The following is an 18,351-nucleotide window of genomic DNA, read 5'->3' as shown; positions in this document are numbered from 1 at the left end:
CCGTACCGCCGGCACTGGGGAGCTGTCAGCACATCGCCCTGGGACGCACAGCCAGGACACGGCCGGCTGAAGACATTGCCCCCATGATGTCCTTACAGCTCAGCAACCATAGCAGCCCCAAAGCCCCCAGCTCATCCCCTGAACTGACATCCATCTCTGCTCATGCACCGCAACCACACTTCGGGTCAGGCTGCCCAGCCAGACACATCCCTCCCTCTCCCAAACAAGCTGCAAATTCCCCAATTGCTTTTTCTGTTCCAAGTCCCCATCCCAGGAGAAAGCTGCTCACCATCCTCCCTGGATTTCTGGATGAAGGCTTCCACACCGCTTTCCCCATAGCTGCCCTCGGAGGCCAGGGTGGAGACGTAGTTCCACTTGAGGGCTTTGACAATGTCCACCATGGCTTGCGCCTGGTAGGTGTCGGATGGGACGACGCGGGAGAAGAAGTCGTAGCGGCTGTTGTCGCTCAGGTCTGGCGCAGTGGAGGCGTAGCTGATCTGGGGGATCTGGGATGGAGTTGGGAAAGAAAAAAGCATCAGGAGAAAGAGGCAAAATTCAGGCCCTCGCCTTATCCACGTTCCCAAAGCTGTAGAGGACGGGGGGTGGACATCAAGGTCAGGTGGGACTCCAGATGGACAGAGAGTGCTCCACGACACCCAGAACCAGCAACTCACAGAGGGGAAACCGCAGGGTGGGGGGTGACCAATTCCACTAGGTATTGGTGGTAAGCCAAAAGCTTTGGTGCCACACCAAGACCCATCCACAGTTGGGTGCAGGCGTTGTGAGATAGACCCCACGGACATTGGGATGTGCACCTTCTCTGCACCCCAACAGCCAGCACAGGGGCATCCACAGGAATGGGACCAGCACCACAACAAGGGCCAAATCCCAGCTGTGCCACCTGGAGAAGGCTGAGGAGGCTGAGGGATCACACAAAGAGATGCCCAACAGCGATTTCAGAAGGCATTGCCACGCTTCATTTGGGCCCACATGGAAGAGACAAAGAGGAAGCCTTGCTCCTGCCCTGGACACCACACTATGAACTCCCTCTGGCTTCCTGCCCCATGAGGAACCAACGTGAGCACACCCTGACAACCCCTGTCCAACCAACCCGTAAACAAGACTTCTAAATTAATCAGAGCTCCTGCACCTCACACAGCACATTAGAGTGATTTAGCACTGGAGGATCATGCGATACTTAGCACTTATGCAGCACTTTACATCTCCAAAACACACCACAGATGTTAATTTATCTTAGAGATGGAAAAGGCTTATTAAATTATCAAGCCCAGGTCCTTCCCACCAGCCTCAGTTCCCTACAGAAAACATAGCAGAACCAGCTCCAGCCCCATCCATTGGCCCCACATCCCATAACCTTGTAGGTAGCACACTCCCCTCCAGAGGCAGATCAGCATCTCTCAGCAAGCCAAGCCCTGCTGAAAAGCAGGACGTGGTTTGGAATTCCGCAGCAATACAACGGCAGGGGCTGGAGCTCAGCCAGCTGCAGCCTGACCGTGTCACAGCACTGCAGGGGCGGTGACAGCCCTGCCTGGGGCCACCACTGCCCTCCTGCATGCCCACGGACTGTGCTTTGCAAGTGGAAGAACCCCGAGCATCGCTGATCCCAAACTGTTCCCACGATGCAGGGGCAAGCGGATGCAGAGCAGCCATCTGCAGCTTCTGAAGAACTTTTCCCCTCCACCCTTCATCTCAATTTAGGAACAATTCAGCAATTGCAGCTTGCAGGAAAACAAACACTGTCAGAGCCGTGGAGAGCTGCAGGGAACTCCATGGACCCCTCAGGCTCAGCAGGCACCTGGATGCTGCTGGATGCTTCCAGGCTGCATTTGCTCACCAACCACCACTCCTTCATAAAGCAATGAGCCAGTCTGCAGCAGCAGAGGAGAGCTCAGAGTGGACGGGATGGGGAGAGGTTTAGGGCATGCAGGCACCCTCCTGCATGTTATAAGACCAAGCCACCTTGCTGGGAGCATGATCTTGGTACCTGACTTCTAACGATGATGCTCCATAACTCCATGGCTAGGTACCAGCATAACCCTGCCCCAACAGGTGGAGCAGGACCCACCCTGGCTCACCCCAAAGCCACAGAGCTGCCCAGCTCCCCTCATCTTTCCTCCACTTGTGCCCCTGGCCTGCACCACACTTTTCTCTTTGCTTCTTTATTATTTTCTCCTCTGCTACTCCAGGCTCTCACTCTCTATTAAATGCGATCCTGATGTTATAAATCCACGACTCCACCTGAATGCTAAACGGTCCCTGGAAAGAAGCAGCACCCCTCTACCTACCTGCAGTGCTGGAGACGAAAAAAGGGAGAGAAGGAGAACGAGCAGGAGAAGGAGAGGAAGGAACCTTTATCAGGACACAAATGGGATTATTCTCAGTGACAATCTGCTTTGTGCTCCTTTCTGAGGGGCTGCGATCTGCTTGGTGGGGAGCTGTGACCAAGTGCCGGTGCACGAGGTGTGATTAACATTCTGCTCAGCTGGCGAGGTGTGCGCCCAGCAATCACTTGTCTGGGAAGGGAGCTGGGCTGCACGGCTGCGTCCCTCCATGCCTTCTCCCTGTGTGGGTTTGCAGGGGGAGATTTTCTCTATAAAATGGTTTAAATAAAACCACAGGTCCTCAGCAGGGGATGGGGATAGGGTTGGAGATGGGGAAGGGGATGGGGTTGAAGTCGGGTGGGGGATGAGGATGAGGATGGGATGGGGTTGAAGTTGGATGGGGATGAGGATGGGGATGGGATGGGGATGAGATGGGGATGGAGTGGGATGAAGATGGGGTGGGGGATGGAGTTGGAGATGGCGTTGAAAATGGGATGGGGATGAGGATGGGGATGGGGATGCAGTGGGGTTGGGGATGGGAATGGGATGAAGATGGAGTGGAATGAAGATGGGGTAGGGTTGAGTTTGGAAATGGGGATGGAATGATATGGAGATGGGAATGGGGACAGAGATAGGGATCTCCCAGCTGTGCCCCCAGCAAGCTCCATCCCATGCAAACCACCAAGGGCTGTGGAAGAGATGCTGGGCTCTGCATGGAGAACATGTGTGGGATTAATCCCTGGTCCAACCCCTGCTCAGAAACATACCTAGAACACACCCACTGATGCACAGACTGTAGCAAGATGCTGGATTCTAATAAACAAATTGAAAGAGCTTTTCTCTCTTACTATACCACCCTGGATGGAAGTGAAAATAAAAGACCAGTTCCCAAATGACCATTTGATAGATTTCCTCTGCCTTTTTCCCCCTCTGCCTTTTTGATCTCCTGGTTTACAATAGCCCAACTCCTGGCATCAGCTATTTTCTTAGATAAAAGACAAAAGTTCTTTCAGGTCCATGAAAGCAAAACGCAGGCAGGGAATTTGAGGTTCTTAGAAAGAAGGCGGCTGCAGGTGGGGGGGAGCTGGAGATGCATCTTGGCTGCAGGTTCGGGCACAGCACAATGAACGAAGTCACAGAGGCACTGTGTGGGTCCCAGCTCCTCACCTGGGTCGTGCCCAACCCAGGCTGAACTCCGCAGTGTGGTGGGGAAATGAGTGGGATCAGATCTCCTGCATCCCAGGACTCCTTTATCCCATGCAGAGCAAGCAGTTACCCTGGGACAGGAGGAACAAAACTCCTTCCCCCTTTACTTTGGACAAAAATACACAATAAACATTGTTTAGAAATGCCCTCAGCCTCCAGAAGCATCCCCAGGGCACGAAAGCATGGCAGGGAAGCAGGCAGCAGCTGGGCTGAGGAGTGCAGATGGCAGTGGGCCATTGTGGTCAACCTCAAACGCTCTCCTGATGCCTCTACCACAAAAGCACTGAATTTTCACACCCTTCCCATTACCACCAGCTCACAAGCTTACACAGCATCTTGTCGAAGGGTGGAGGAACAAAATTTGTTCCAGATTGGAAAGAATTCAACAAAGGTGACAACTTCAGCATGGCCCCAGAGGAGACGCACAGGGCACACAGCCACACTCAGCACAGCAGCTTCCCCCGCCCCCCCGGCGCCCTAGAGCCAGAGAGGGGGTCACGAGCAGCTAATTCCCTAACCATAATTATTAATTTCATGCATATCTTATGCAAACCTCTGGTTCACCGACAAGATGGAATTGATTTAATTAGAATTTCCATCATTGAGCCATTTGGACGGCAGCTTTTAATTAGAGAGAGCGTAAAGCACCACAGGGGCTGGGGGGGCTGCAGGGCCTGCTCAGACCTCAACACTATTGCTTCCCCAGCTGCAAACAGGGGGCAGGTATCCAAAAACCACCCCACCATGGAGCTGATCATCAACTCCTCTGCTTCCCAGACCAACGCCACCGGCTGCTCTGGGATGACACGGCTGCACTTGAGGGGATGCAGCTCAGGGAAGGGAGAGACGAGCTCCCATCCTGCACACTCCTTTCCCACAGCCCAGCAAACTGAGCACATAAACCAGATTGCTCTTTTTTCCCCCAAAAAAAGCAGCTCCTGGCACAGTGGAGATCAAAGCAGGGAGTGGCTGCCGTCCCTCATTGAACTCCACACCGGCCCTTCACTCTCCTCCTCCTCCTCATCCAGGGTTGGGGCAGCCCCAGGGGCTGCAATTTGCCATAACAAACCAGGCAAAATGAAGCAGCAGGAGCAGAGCGATGATTAATCAGAGCATCCCCCGGCCCGTTTCCACCTTCCAGTCTTCATGAAGGTTATTTACCCGCTAAATATCAGTGCATGGTGCAGAATGCAATGCTCCTCCAACCCCCACATCCCAGCGCTCACCCCACAAGGTGTGCACCTGCCCTACATTCCCAGGCAGCGAAGTCAGTGTGCACACACACACACACACACACACACACACACACACACACACACACGAGCACATGCAGCTCCTGCAAAACGGGCCGCCATCCTCCCTTGGGTGAATTATTCATGCTGTGCAACACCCCTGTGCTAAAAAGAGCTCCACGACTCACTGCAACACAGGAAAGGAGTGCCTCAAAGCACTCGGTGCTCTCACTCGCCAGGGAAGATCCTTGCCCTGAGTGAGTGCTTGCCGCAGACCAGCTGGGTCAGCACTGGGTTGCAAGGCACAGCCCAGCTCCTGCCACAGCCTTTGGGAGTCCCATTTGCAGGGGATGGATTTGGTTTCTTTTCACATTGCTGTGGTTCTTCGGGAGAAAATGGGTAGAGCTGAGGCTGGAGAGGCAGCAGACAGGGGTGGGAAGGAGCTGGAGCGTGCCAGAAAGCTCTGGTGGTGACGACAGAGAGATGCTATCGCAAGGAGGCGAGAGCAGGGATTTGGGGGGAGGATTTTCTGTATGCAGAGCCACGAGGAGTGATGAAACCAGCTTGGACAGAGGATGCCGCATCTGCAAGTTGTTCCACTGATGTACAGCTTTAATTAGGCAGTGGCATCTAACGAAGGACATGTTATTTATTTATGTAGCATGGAAGCGGCAAAATCCCTGCCAGGGTTGCGCCAGCCCTCACTGCCAACAAGTTTAGGCTGGCAGGGAAGGGACAGGGATGGAGCAGACCCAGGTGCAGGGGATGGGGTTAGGGTGGCATGGAGGGACCACAGCCACAACGCACCCAGCCTCACCCTGCCCCCAGGGGCTCATCACCATGCCTCTATCTTGGCTCCATTCGGCACAAGCGGTGTCCTGGCACTTTGCACCAAGGGCTTCTGCTCCAGCAATGGTTGGGTGAACAGTCCCAGGGCCAAACCTATGGCTTCAACCCAGCAGCAGAGCATCACCTCTCAAGGGAACAGCAAAAGGCAACGTGAGCACAGCAGTGCCCGGGGAGGCAAATGCTTTGCTGAACCTCAGAACGGAGCTGCCTGTGCTTAAAGGTCAGCAGCAGCACGAAATGGAAGTTGCCTTATTTTCATTTTAAGCATGTCTGTGCCATAAACCCACTATTTGAATAACAAAGAGCGACGGTGAGCAGGCAGCACAGGGCACGGATGGACCCAGAGCCCTGTGGGAGCAATGTCCCCATCCCCAGTGCCTGGCGGGCAGATGGGGGCTGCAATGGGGACACTGGGGTTGGTGACACGTCCCTGCTGGGTCACCAGCACCATTGCCGTGTGGGTGCAGCGGGGCTGAGCTGCATCCCCAATGTGTGGTCACAGCTGCTTCACCCAAGCAACCAAACTGGGGGAGAAAGGGGAAAAATAACCCAAACCCAATGCAGCTCCCTTCACTACTCCGCCTGTCACTCCGCTGCATCCTTCCTCCCTGCCTCCCTCTCTGAAGCAAGAGCTCAATCTTTTCTGTCTCAGCAAATAGCTTTTAAGTTCCTCCCGCTCCCTCTAATTTATATTATTTTAATTATTGAATAGCCCTCTCGCTCGTCGCCTGGAACATTAACACGTTTTTAAAAGGGACCCAGAAAAATCAAACTCCATCAGCGATCTGTTTTTCAGGCTCTGCTAACAGCCTCCAGCCCTCCCAGGAGGGCTCAGCACTCTACAGCGTGAGGACGAGGAGGGGGAGGCAGAGGACGAGGAGGGGGAGGCAGCCAGCCCTGCGGGAAGGGAGGGTTTTGGGGGCTCACAAAGGGAAGGCAGCAGCCAGAGCATGGCTCAGGGCATGCAGCGCTGCAGGGTGCACAGCCTGTTTGCATTGCTCTCTGCTTTTTGCTGCTAAAGGGGCTCTTGCTCAAACACTCGTGCTAGCCCCAGGACATTGCTGTGGATAAATAGATGCACAGCGTGAGGGATGTAATTATGAAGTCCTTGGTTTTCCTGCAGTTGGAACAGAGGGAGAGCCAGCCTTCAGATGATGCTATGGCCCCAAGCACTCTGCTCCCGCTGCACACCCTGACCAGCAGCAGAATGCAGCGTTGTCCCCACACTGTGCCTGGGCTGAAGCACCAGGCATCCCCTCCTGCAATAGCTGCTTCCATCCCAGCAACAAATGCACCTCCAGCAACTTGGCAACTTGGTGTGACCTTACATTTCGGGTGTATAATCCAAAAACTTCTTATTGAACCATCCACCACTGTGACCCACGTTGGGATGGTGTGCATGAAAACACAGCTCCTTCCAACCCAAGCACTGTCTGTCTTGGGGCTCTGAAGATCCACCAGAACCAAGCTCTGAGCAACTCACTCAGGGATAGAAGTGGCAAGAAAGAGCCCCCCATGTCCTGTGGTCCCATCTTGCATCCAACCTCCCCATCCCAGCCAACGTCCCCTGCAAAGCCATCTCCATCCCGCATCCCTGCCGACGCCAGCAGCGCCAGCATCCCACCCTCTGAGATAAAGCCCTGCTGCTGCAGCATTGCCACCGAGGGAGTGGAGGAGGGGATCCCTGGGGACATGGGGGAGGCAGGAAAATGATTTTAAAGACGCTCATGAGAGTTCCTGCCTGCCCCCAGCCATGGAGGAAGAAGGAAGCGTGAACGAGCGTGGTGCTTTCCCCACACAGTTGCTTTTGCCCCTATTTTTGGGACCCGTACCTTGAAGAGCCGCAGGATGTTGGCCACCATGATGGAGACAGAGCTGCCTGAGGCGCCGATGACGCCGACCACCCGCTCAGGTTTGGTGATGATGGGGGGCCCACCATTGACGCAGCGCACCTCGGTGCTGTCCTTCTCAATCAGGGCCTGCACGAAGGTCAGCGACTGCTCCAGGGCGTGCGTGTCCCGCGAGCACGTGTCCAGGATGCGGGCACCCAGGGTGATGTTGGGCAGCAGGTCGGGGTCGTTGTTGATGCGGTCCAGGGCGAAGAGCATGGCCTCCAGGCGGTGGATGCCCTTCTCCTTCTTCAGCTCTCCGCAGGCTTTGCCCTCAGCGCCCCGGCCGTGCACGGGGAAGAGCCCCCCGAGAGTGATGTCCCCGTCAATGCGGATGGAGTTCATGTGCGGGTAGCCCTGGCCCTTGGGCTTGGCGGCACCCCCGGGCGCCCAACCCCAGCTCCAGGCACTCAGGAGGAGGCAGAAAGAGAGACGCTCCATGCAAAAAGAAGCCCCGCTCATCGCCGAAGCCGTGCTGGGGCAGAGTGCGCGGCCCGAAACCCGGCAGCGGTCAGGCAGGCAGCATGGCTCCGGGGGCTCCTTCAGTGGTGCCCATGGGTGACGCCAGCCCCCCGCGTGCAGTGAGTGGTGGGGCTGCTATGGGGTGTTGGGGCTGGCATTGCTACGCTGCGGAGAGGAGGCAGGGATGTGAGCCCAAGCAGAGCTTCGGGTCCTTCCTGCAGAGCCCTTGGGAGGGAGAAGTGAGAGAAAGAAAATTAAACAGGAGCATGGAGAGGGATTTGGCTGTTTCAAGCTTTCATCAGAGAATCCGAGGAAACAATTTGGGATATGGGACTTTTTTCATTCGGGCAGAGAGGCTCGCATGGCTCCTGGAGCGGAGCCAGGTGGGAGACTGGATGGGCTGCAGGGAGGCAGCAGGGTCCACCCCACCCCACCCCATCCCATCCCACCCCATCCCATCCCATCCCATCCCATCCCAAAGCCTCTCAGGAAGAGCTGGTGGGTTGGCTCAAGTCTCAGCACAGTGCTCAGAGAGAGGCAAACCCAAATGCACCCACAGCTCTGACTCCTCCTGTCCTAGAGCATGCCTTCTACCTGATTCACAGACTGCTAAAGTCCCCATCCACAGCCCTGCCACATGCAGGCTGCTGCCATTAGCAGCTTGCCTTCATCCCTGCACAATGAGGCCAAGCAATGGAGGTGCCCAACAGCTCAATCCCGGAGACAGGGGAGCCCAACAACTTCCCCACCACCTACCATGACCACTGCACACCTCAAGCACTATGCTGCAAACCAAGCAGTCTCAGAGCTGATTTAGGGTTTAAGCAAAAGCTGATCTGGCTGTGCACTGAAGAAACCAGGAATTATGTATCCAAAATGCCCCCCTAAGCATTGCTGCTTTTCATTCAGGCTGCTGAGCTCCGCATCGGCTGCTGCTTTCTTGCAAGCAGCAATTATTGACAGCTTTCAGCAGCAAATATTGACAGCACTGAGGGTTCACCCGAGCTGCAAGGAAGGTTTGGCTTCCTGCCTGCCCCAGGGAGGTGAGCCGATGCTTGGCTCAAATTAAAAGCAGCTGAGAGCAGCTGGTTACAAACGTGCTCAGCCCCCTGAGCTAGGTGTCCACAGGAGAGGAGCAGCCTGCCCAGGGCTTGCTTGGCACCCTTCATTGAGACAGGGCTGTGTGTCAGGCTGTGCTCACACCCACACCTGCAGCCTTCTGTTCCTGGAGGCGTCCCTGCCCCACAACAGACCCCTGCCTCTGTTTCCCCTTTGGGATGGGTGCTCCCTTGTAGCAGCTGCTGACCGATGCTGCAAGGGCAGCGCATGATTAATGCAAGGCACCAAAAAGCAGAGAGCACAGCAGACAGATGCATTCCCCAAGTAGGACGGGCTGGAACAGCCCACGGAACAGCTTCAATTAATCTCAGCTCTGGTACAGAGCTCAGCACCCAGCACCTGCTGGGCTGGACCCACCGCAGCCCCATGGGGGTGATGATGGAGCTGAGTCCCTTTACACCCATGGAGGATACTCAGAGCTCTGCAGCCTCACCGGCTGGGAGGGCCCTTGCCTCAACTCACCCCCATGAATTATGCACATCCCTGCCCATCGGAGCCACTTGAAGGTCCATCTCCAAAGCGTTTCTGACAGCTGGGGCTTTTAAGACAACCAGAATTACCCAGTGCTGAGCTCTGTGCTTCCCAAGGCAGCAGCTGGGGAGTGCTGCAGCACGAAAGCTGCCCCAGCTTCAATGCCACCTCCCAGCAGGACAGTCCCATTCCTGTGAGCGCATCACATCAAGATGGGGGTAGGGGAAGGACCATAACTCCACAGGGGCAGTCCCATCTTCTCTGGGGCTTTGCAAGCACCATCCTGTGCAGGGAGCAGGGCAAAGGGAAGCACCCCTGCACCCAGGAGATGCAATTGGGTCTCTTCTTGTACCCTCGCCCCAGGGGCTGCAGTTCTGCTGTCGGAGCTCCACGCAGCCCCACTCGGAGCAGAAGCTGCTCCCCCCCAGCCTGCAGCCCCCAGAGCCCACAGCCTCTGCCTTTCTTCTTGTAAGCTTTTCCCTCTCTGCTCTCTCCCTTTTGTGCCTCCTTTGATCATACAGTCTGAACGAACTGAAGGTAAAAATATCATGGCAGGCAAGAAAAATCACAAATAATGGGGAGGGGAGAGCTGGTTTGAATCCCCTGTTGAATCATTAGGGAGATGCAGCCTGAATTACTGCACAAGCCTGTGCTGCAAGCAGACGGAGCTCTCATCAAAAGGGGCAGGAGATGAGAAGCCATTTCTCCAAGGCTGGATGAGGAGCCCTAGCCTTAAAAATCAGACTGAGGAGGAGCCCATCCCTCTCCCAGCAAATGTGAGCTGCATCCCCTGCACCTCCCAGAGCAGTTCTTCCTGCACATCTGGATGGAGAGGCACACCTGTATTGAGCACTCGGTGGGGTGGAGAACTCCACCAGTGAGGTGGTGGAGCTGTGCTCATGGTGCTGTTTGCACAGCAGGGCTCACCATGAGTAGAGAAAAAATGCATGCATGTTCGCAAGCACCTCGGTGTGCATATGCATCCTGACTAAGGAGCAAGGCTGCTGCCTCTTGTTTCCACCAAGCGCTTTGTTGGTGAGGAACAAACCCTCACCCTCATCCCAGCCCTGCAATGCTCAAATCTGAGACCTGGCATAGGGTGCGAGGAGTAATCCCAGCCAAGCATATTTCCAGACCCGGCAGGAAATCCCACGGATTATTGCCTTGCTTGGGTCGGATAAATTCAACCAGCACCCAGAGATGCATAAGTAGGCAGTGCTGCATCTCGCTGCCTCCAAACCATGTCGGGACAGTGAGAACCAAGGGGGCAGGAGGAGGTGCCCCAGCACCCTGAGGAAGCGGAGGAGGTGCTGCACGGTGTCATCCTGCCCCCCTCTAGTGGCGGCCGTGCTCCCGAGCCACCAGCCATCCCTGTGGCATTGCCATCCTTGCTGCCAATGCCCACTGAGGAACCCACCCTGACACAGCCTTCCCCAGCCACCAGCAGGCTTCAGCTCTTGCAGCTGTGAGCATTGCACCGGAGCTGCAGTGAGGCACAGCTGAGGTGCGTCGGGTGCTGTGGAGCCCAGGGACGCCATGGGCAGTGTTGCACCCCCAGCTGCAGGGCTCCAGAGATGGACCTTCAACCTCACCAGGTTGTTCCAACCTCAGTTCCTCCAAGTGTGAAAATCATAGACTTATAGAATGGCTTGGGTTGGAAAGAACCTCAAAGACCATCTAGCAAGCAGCTTGCAGGCAGCAAGGCTGGTGCAGCTCTGGGTGAGGCAGATGGATCCCTTCTCTGAATGCACCACCAGAGATGTTTGCAAAATTTCCCTTCCCCATCCCGGTGCTGCCTCCGAGCCAGGAAGAAGCAGGCAGAAACCTCCCATGTCTGCAACTGCCGCTGCCAGGAGAGCGGCCTCAAAACCCACAACCCTGCGCTCAGTGTGTGGGGCTCAGATGGAAACCCTAAGGGGGCACCCAGCCCTGCCCAAGGAGCAGAGCCGCCTCAATGGCACAGGGATTTTGCAGCAACACAAAAGCTCCTTCAAAGGGAAAACCAAGAAAGAAAGGAAGAAATTGGCCATTTCTCTCCGGGTCAAAATGAAGTTACTGCACTGCCATCAGCTCCGTGCAGCAGGCAAGCATGTTCAGCTCTCATGTGCCCAAGTGCTGAGCACTAATCACAGCAGCTCCATCACTGCGGGCAAAGCCGAGAGGCGCAGCGTCTGCGTCCCATGGAGAGCTGGAGGCTCAACGCAGGACAGCAATGGGAACCCACTGCATCCCACACCCGTCCCTTCAGGCAGACCCCAGCGATGCCCCCACGATGCTGATGCGGCTCACTGGCATCTTTTTGGAAATCAAGGCCATTTCTTTGCCCACCTGCTCATCCTTCGGCAGGCAGGACAGGCGGCGCGCAGCACAACATCCCAGTTAGCTCACGACTGCTCTTCCCCACTTGCAAGCTATTGCAGGGAACTTAGCTTTGGGTCCTGCTTTTTTTTCTAATTGCAAAGCCGCTGTGAAGCACAACAGAATTTAGACGTGGTGAAGGAGGAGATGCTGGGTTAAGTTCTCTCTCGCCAGGGAAAAACTTAAGTATTCAGGTCGAGTGCCCCAGCGTTCGCAAAGCCACGGCTCAGCAGGCAGCAGCAAGCAGAAACCCCACATTTTAACCCAAAAACTCACCTGATCCACCCTGGGATGCAGCCCCTTCAGATGGATGCACAGACTGATAGATATCACAACGCTTGCACAACCCCAGCCCTGCCGACCCGCTCGGCTCTGTGCGGTCCTGCAAACGCCAGGATCTGCTGCTGCTGCTGCTGCGCTCGGTGCTATGCAGGAAAGGCTGATGCTCCCCCACTCAGCCCCACGGATGTGGGGACAGCAGCAGCCCCACGCTGGGTGCCACCGCTCCACGCTGCCCTGCAGGCTGCTGCAGTCGGACAAAAGCAGCTCCCACTGGGCGCGGATCACTCCAGGAATATTTATCACACTATATATATATATATCCTTAACTGCAGGCGAGCGGCTCTCCTTCCCCCTCCCTTTGCAAAGCAGGCCACGGCTAATCCCTCACTTTGAAGGATTGGCTCTCAGTGAGGGGAAGGCGAGGAAGGAGGATTCGGCTGCAGAGCATCGACGGCAGCGCCGCGCCTCACCAGGCTCCCACTGCACCCAGCAAGCAGCTCCAAGAGGGGAGGAAGGAGCCTTGCTTCTGCCACACACAGCAAAACCCCCCAGTTCTGCACACTGGAATGGCTCGGAAGGGCTGAAATGTTGGTGCCCAGTGATGCCTGCAGTGCTGTGCGCTGTTTCTATTCCCCATTGTGCCAGCACCCCGAGTTCCCCCTCTGACAGCATCAACCTCTGCCTGCATCCAGCCCTGCAAACAGAGACCCCCCATCCTTAGCCAGGCGTGGTGCAAGGCCATCGGGAAATCCAGGGCCACTCTGAAGAGGAAACCCCACCACAAGACATGAAGCCCGAGATCAAGGGATGGTGCCCACGGTGGGCTCAGAGATGGGGAGGGCGGAGGGAGCGGGTTCGTGCGTGTTATAATTAGGACCTGCCACTTCTTCAAGCCGTTGCCTTTCTGGGAAGAGCTGGAAGGGGGTGGCTGAGCTGACAAATCCATCCTCCTCCTGCCTGATGCCAAAGTTGAGGCACGTGATGCCCTTTTTTTGGGGAGCCGGTGGGCTCCTCCAACCAGCGATGCCGTGCTCCGGGATGCAGGCTCAGCCTGCAGCTGCAGCACAGCTTCAGCTCCTGGTGGAAAACCCACCGGGAAAGCCCCTCTCTGCATCCCTGGCGTGCAGGGAAACAGCCCCAGCTCGGAGCCTGCCCCAGCCCCCCAACCAGATCTGCCCATATCCACAAAGCCAGGGCAACCAGAGCCCGCTGCTGCCCTCGCAAAGCTGCTCTGCACTGGGGACCCAACGCATCCCCTCCTCACCCACCGCAGCAGTGCAGAAAATCCCCGCTCCCACCCAGCGACGGCAAGGAAGGAAGAAAGCTTTTTCTTTTGGCACTTCTCTTGGCATTTGCCTGAGCTCCTCGCTGCATTCAACAGATCGGTTCCGTTCCATCCTTCCCCGCCAGCACGCAGGCAGCCCTTCCAACCCCTCCAGCCCGGCTTTGTGAACCCCCAGCCTCACATCACCTACACGGTGCGGCCCCCCCCCCCCCCCCAACACACACACATTCCTTTCTCCACCGGAGACACCGCCGAAGACAGCAGCTCTACCCCTGGGGCAGCTGGAGAGTGGCAGAGCACGGCCAACTCATCGCACCGGGGGAGGAGGAGGAGGAGGAGGAGGAGGAGGAGGAAAGCGGTGGGGCCGCGTTTGGAGGCGCTGGGAGAGTTCTCCGCTTTTTTCCCACGGCTGCCAACTTCGGCTCTCGCAGCCGCACCGCTCAACCAGGGAAAAAAAGAAAAAAAAAAAAATGGAAAAAAAATGGAAAAAAAAAAACACACAACCGAGAGGAGACAGAGGAAAACAAAACCCGCGAGCTGCGTGTGTGCACAGCGGCTCCCAGCCCGGAGATGGGGCTGCTGCAGCTCCGGGTGAGGCTGTGCCCCCACCAACCACCCTCAAGCTGCAATGGGGACTCCCACCCCCGGGATCCCCCTGCCCTGCTGTCAGCTCTGCGGCCCCTGCCGTGCTGCCGTGCTCGCTGCGGCGATGTGAGGGCAGCACCCCCCGCCCCGAGCCCCTTCCATGTCCAGTCCCCCCCACCCAGGATCAGGGCAGAGCCGTGCGGTGCCCCCTCTCCGTGTCCCGCAGCGCGGGGTGCAGCGGGGAGTCGAGGGGCAGAGCGCTGCTGCCCCATCGCTGCTAATAATGCAGTGAAGTGGGGAGGGTCCCGACCGCTGGGGACAAGCTGTAACCGAGAGGTTGGGAGGGTGGGGGGAGGGAGAGTGAGGGGCTCCGTGTTGCAACCCCCACCGCCGCAGCCTCCACCTTTAATTAAAAATTATTTAATAATTACCCAAACAGGGGGGGGGGGGGGGGGGAATGCTGGAGTAGAGCGGTGAGAGAGAGCGGGGCTGCGGGAAGGGAGGAGGGGGCATCCGCTCTGCAGGAAGGTTTGGGGAGGGCTGAGGGGGGGGACGCCCCGCACTTACCCGCGGGCAGCGCACGAAGTTGGCGGCGGCTCCGAGCCCTTCTCCGGCCGCGGCCGCCGCCTCCGGCCCCGGGGGGGGCTCGGGCAGCCAGGGGGGGCCCTGCGGCATGCGGAGGGAACGAGCCCTGCCGGGGACAACCCCCCCCGCAGCCCCGGCCCCGGCCCGGAGCCGAGAGAGCCGCAGCCGGGCGGGACCCGCCGCGCTCCGCAGCCGCGCTGAGGAGGAGGAGGAGGAGGAGGAGGAGGAGGAAGAGCAGCAGGAGGAGGAGGGTTGGGGCCGGGGAAGTTTTGCATGAAGAAGCGCTGGGAAGCCCGCCGCGGGGTTTGCCAGCCTTTTAAAGCAGCAGCGCAGCGCGGAGGGTTGGGGGGGCGGAGGGAGTTGATGGGGCGCCCCAAGCTCCCCGTTGCCCCCCCTGGGCCGGGGAGGGGGGATCAGCTGCACCCCCGCCCGCCCCACCCCCGGCAGTGCGGTCACCGCGGCAGCGGGAGGAGGATGGAGCTGACACCGTCGTGACACTGTCGCGCCCCCCGGCCCTGTCCCCTCCTGGCACGGAGCATCAAGATGGATTTTGCTCATCTTCATTCTCTCCTCCCGTCCCTTCCTGTCACCTGCAGCCTTCGGCAGAGCCGTGAGCACAGCAGCAGCACCGACAGGAGCCCAGGCTTCCCACACCTCATGGGTCAAGTTCTCTAATTTCAGCATTTGCAGGAGCAGAGGAGCAGAATACTGAGGGCTACAAATGCTGCAGCCTCTGCCAAGCCCTGAGGGACCCTCCAATCCCAGGGGTGGGCACAGGACCGGGCTCAGCTCCCAGTGTGTGCACTGTCTGCCATCCCCAGATTTCACCTTCTCACAATGAAATCACCAGAACACCAGCCTGGGCTGCCGCCCTTCTCTCAGTCACCCACTCTGTGCACTTTCCCATGGATGTGCACATGCATCGCCTTGTTTTTGTTGCTATTAAACAGCCCACCAGGCTCTGGCAGCTCTGAGGAGCTCATCGTGTCGCGTCGATTCATTAATCTAGAGAAAACACAGCCCCCAAGTAATGACCATTGACACATTAACTGCTCCAATCCATCACAGTAATGAGTGTGAGATAATCGGTCACTGGAGCACTCACAGAGCACACCTTGCATGTGCTCAGACACCCCAGGCCCTGCACACTGGGGATGCTGCAGCTCCACCTGCCTCAAAAGACAAAACACAGCCCCTTCCAGCACCCATTTCCAGCCTCATCTTCGCTGAGAGTTGATTCGTGTTGCCCGCATGGAATTGCAAAACAGCCCTGGGTGGAAGGATGCAGCAGCCGAGGGCTCAGTGCTGGCAGTGCTGGAGGACAGACCCTGTTTGGGATGCTGGAGAGGAGCCGGTGTCCCAGAAACACTCTGGACCTCCTGGCTCCCAACACAACAGCCTGGCCAGGCTCTGGAGGAGCTCCGTGCTGCCCAGCAAGACGCTCTCCTGGAAAGCTGGCTGGCCGCCTTCCTGCCATTAAATAAGTGGCAAAATTCCCGTGGAGTCGGATGCTCACGGGATCACAGCCGGAGCTCTGCCTTCTGCAGACAGATCGGGCCGTTGCAGTGATCTCATATCCAGCCAGAGCCAGAGTGGTTCTCGTTGGCATTCATCTCTGGTGCAGAGGAGGGCAGCCCTGGAGGGGGGATGGGCCCTTCCAGCCCTCCACGTCATGCATTGCACCCAGCTGCAATTCAAGCAAAAGAACTGCTGCACTTTGCCTTCTCCACAAGTGATGGGAAGGGGACGCAAGAGGACTGTGACAACGCAGCTCTGGGCTGTGCTTTGCCCTGCTGATAACAAGGTCCCATCCCAAGAAGAGATTCAGGCCAGCAGCTCTGACCCGGCGTCTGTCCATCTTTGTGGTCTGTGGGTTATTTCCAAAATAAGGCTGAAAAAAACAGACTGATGTGTCTGCCTGGCTGTTCCCCTGGGGACATTTAGGGGTGCAGAGGTGGAGTGACCCCATTTCTCCACCCTGGCTGACAGTGTAAGGATGCACCAGGGGTTATTTGTCCCAGCCTGGTGCAGGACAGAGATAAATGACACGAATCTGGGCTACACCCACTGGTGCCCAATTTCACCAAGGACACCCCTGCCTGCCCCAGTGTGACAAAGCCTTAGGGCAGCCCATCCAGGTCCTGTCAGTTCCCCAAGCTCATGTGGGATGCACATGGGGCTCAGGGGGGCTGCAGCTGCCTTGGGATAAGCCAGGCACAAATCCCCTCACTGAAAGCAGCTCTCGGAGGTGCCCTAAGGTCAGCCTTATCCTTGCTTCTTCGGGTTGGATGAAGCCCTCCACCACCTCAGCAGGATTTCAGGGGCATCCGGGTGAAGGACTGGGGTCTTACTGCAGCAGGGCAATATGGACATGTGGCTCTGCTTTGTCCAAGACCCAAGAAATCGTGAGGGAAGCTAAAACTGCTCAGAACTTTGGGCTGAAGCGTCACCAGCAGCGTTCTCCACTAGAGACACTCTGCGTTCTTCATACTGATGCAGCCACCACCACCTGCAGGAGCAGAGACCTCAGGGCAACAGAGTGAGAGCAGGGCTTTGGGCACATCCCTCCCTCCACCCCAGCTCTCACTTCTTGTGGAAACTCATGAAACAGACCTGCATGAGAACCTTTGCTCCATTTCCACGTCTTTGTACTTCGAGGTCTCTTAAGACAACTTGGGGGATAAACCATCGCCTTGCCCTTGTGCTCACAGCGTGAAGCTGGGCAAAGCAGCACCTGGCTGCTGAAAAATAGCACTGCTCCATGGCTGGCAGCTCTTCCAGCAGCTGGGGGGAAGCTCCAGTGGGAAATACCCACATCCACATCCATAGCCATCCCCCCCAGCCCTGAGGGATGCTCTCCCCCCCACCCACACAGCATCTCTCCTCCCTGAGCCCCACGGATGTGCAGCTCCATTTCTCACCATCCTCTCCCTGCTGTCAGCCAGGAGCCAAAATATCACGGGTGCTCACGGCAGCGTCAAGAACGTCAAAACACAATTAACATTTAGAAACCTGGCTCAGCCCGATGGGAAAGGCCACGAGGAGGCAGGAGGGATACGAGCAGTGGGGGAGGGTGGGAGACATCCCAGAGATAAAGTGATAAGGAGAGCAGCAGCTGGGGGGGTTATCTGACGTGTGGGGTTACTGAGTTCTGTGCTGCACACCCCACAGAAGTCGCTGCTGCAGACATTGCTGGCCCTCAGCTCGGAGCATTTCCAACCATCGGATGCTCCAGGAGAGTTCAACACCGTCAGCAAATGGACGCAGGGATCGATACGGCCTCGCCAGGCTCCAAGAAAGAGGAAGGGAACAAACCGCTTCCTCTCTCCCCTGCTGTAGGCAAGGTTGGAGGAACGCAGCCCACCCTGAGCTCCGGCTCCACGCTCACCTCCAGGACACGGAGATCACCAAGATCAGCAGCTCCAGGAGCTCTGCATCCTCCCCTGACCCTCCAGGCCTCGCACCAGGCTTGGGCACACCATCGTCCCCCGCAGCACAGCAGGAGTGCAGCCCCCACCCAGCGCCTCCAGCCTGGCTCCCCTCCAGCAGGGAAGGTCACCACGTCCCTCGCACACATAACCCAGCAGACGCTCTGCTTGCAGTTTTTATTTTGTTTTTTTGAATAGAGGAAAACATGAAACCGCATTTATGGACCGGACTCTCCTCTCAGCTCAGCTCTGCAGAAG

The 18,351-nt window shown here is 57.2% G+C and overlaps 1 protein-coding gene across 1 annotated transcript; it reads right to left on the bottom strand.

The window, feature by feature from the left end:
* Nucleotides 1–289: 289 nt before the first annotated feature.
* Nucleotides 290–14,662, bottom strand: LOC122190575 (metabotropic glutamate receptor 4-like; the record flags this gene model as incomplete). The annotated part of the gene is made up of 3 exons (XM_042890623.1): nucleotides 14,648–14,662; nucleotides 7,462–8,205; nucleotides 290–506 (listed from the first exon to the last, which is right to left on the bottom strand). Coding segments are annotated over exons 2-3 (736 nt in total), but the record flags the coding sequence as incomplete, so codon positions are not given.
* Between the last annotated feature and the right edge of the window lie 3,689 nt (nucleotides 14,663–18,351).

The sequence above is a fragment of the Lagopus leucura genome, unplaced genomic scaffold, assembly GCF_019238085.1.
Source record: "Lagopus leucura isolate 7727_CA_CO unplaced genomic scaffold, USGS_WTPT01 140-19_obj-0_obj, whole genome shotgun sequence".
Classification (NCBI taxonomy): domain Eukaryota; kingdom Metazoa; phylum Chordata; class Aves; order Galliformes; family Phasianidae; genus Lagopus; species Lagopus leucura.
Note: the sequence above shows the minus strand (reverse complement) of the source record. Positions and strands in the feature narration are given on the sequence as shown.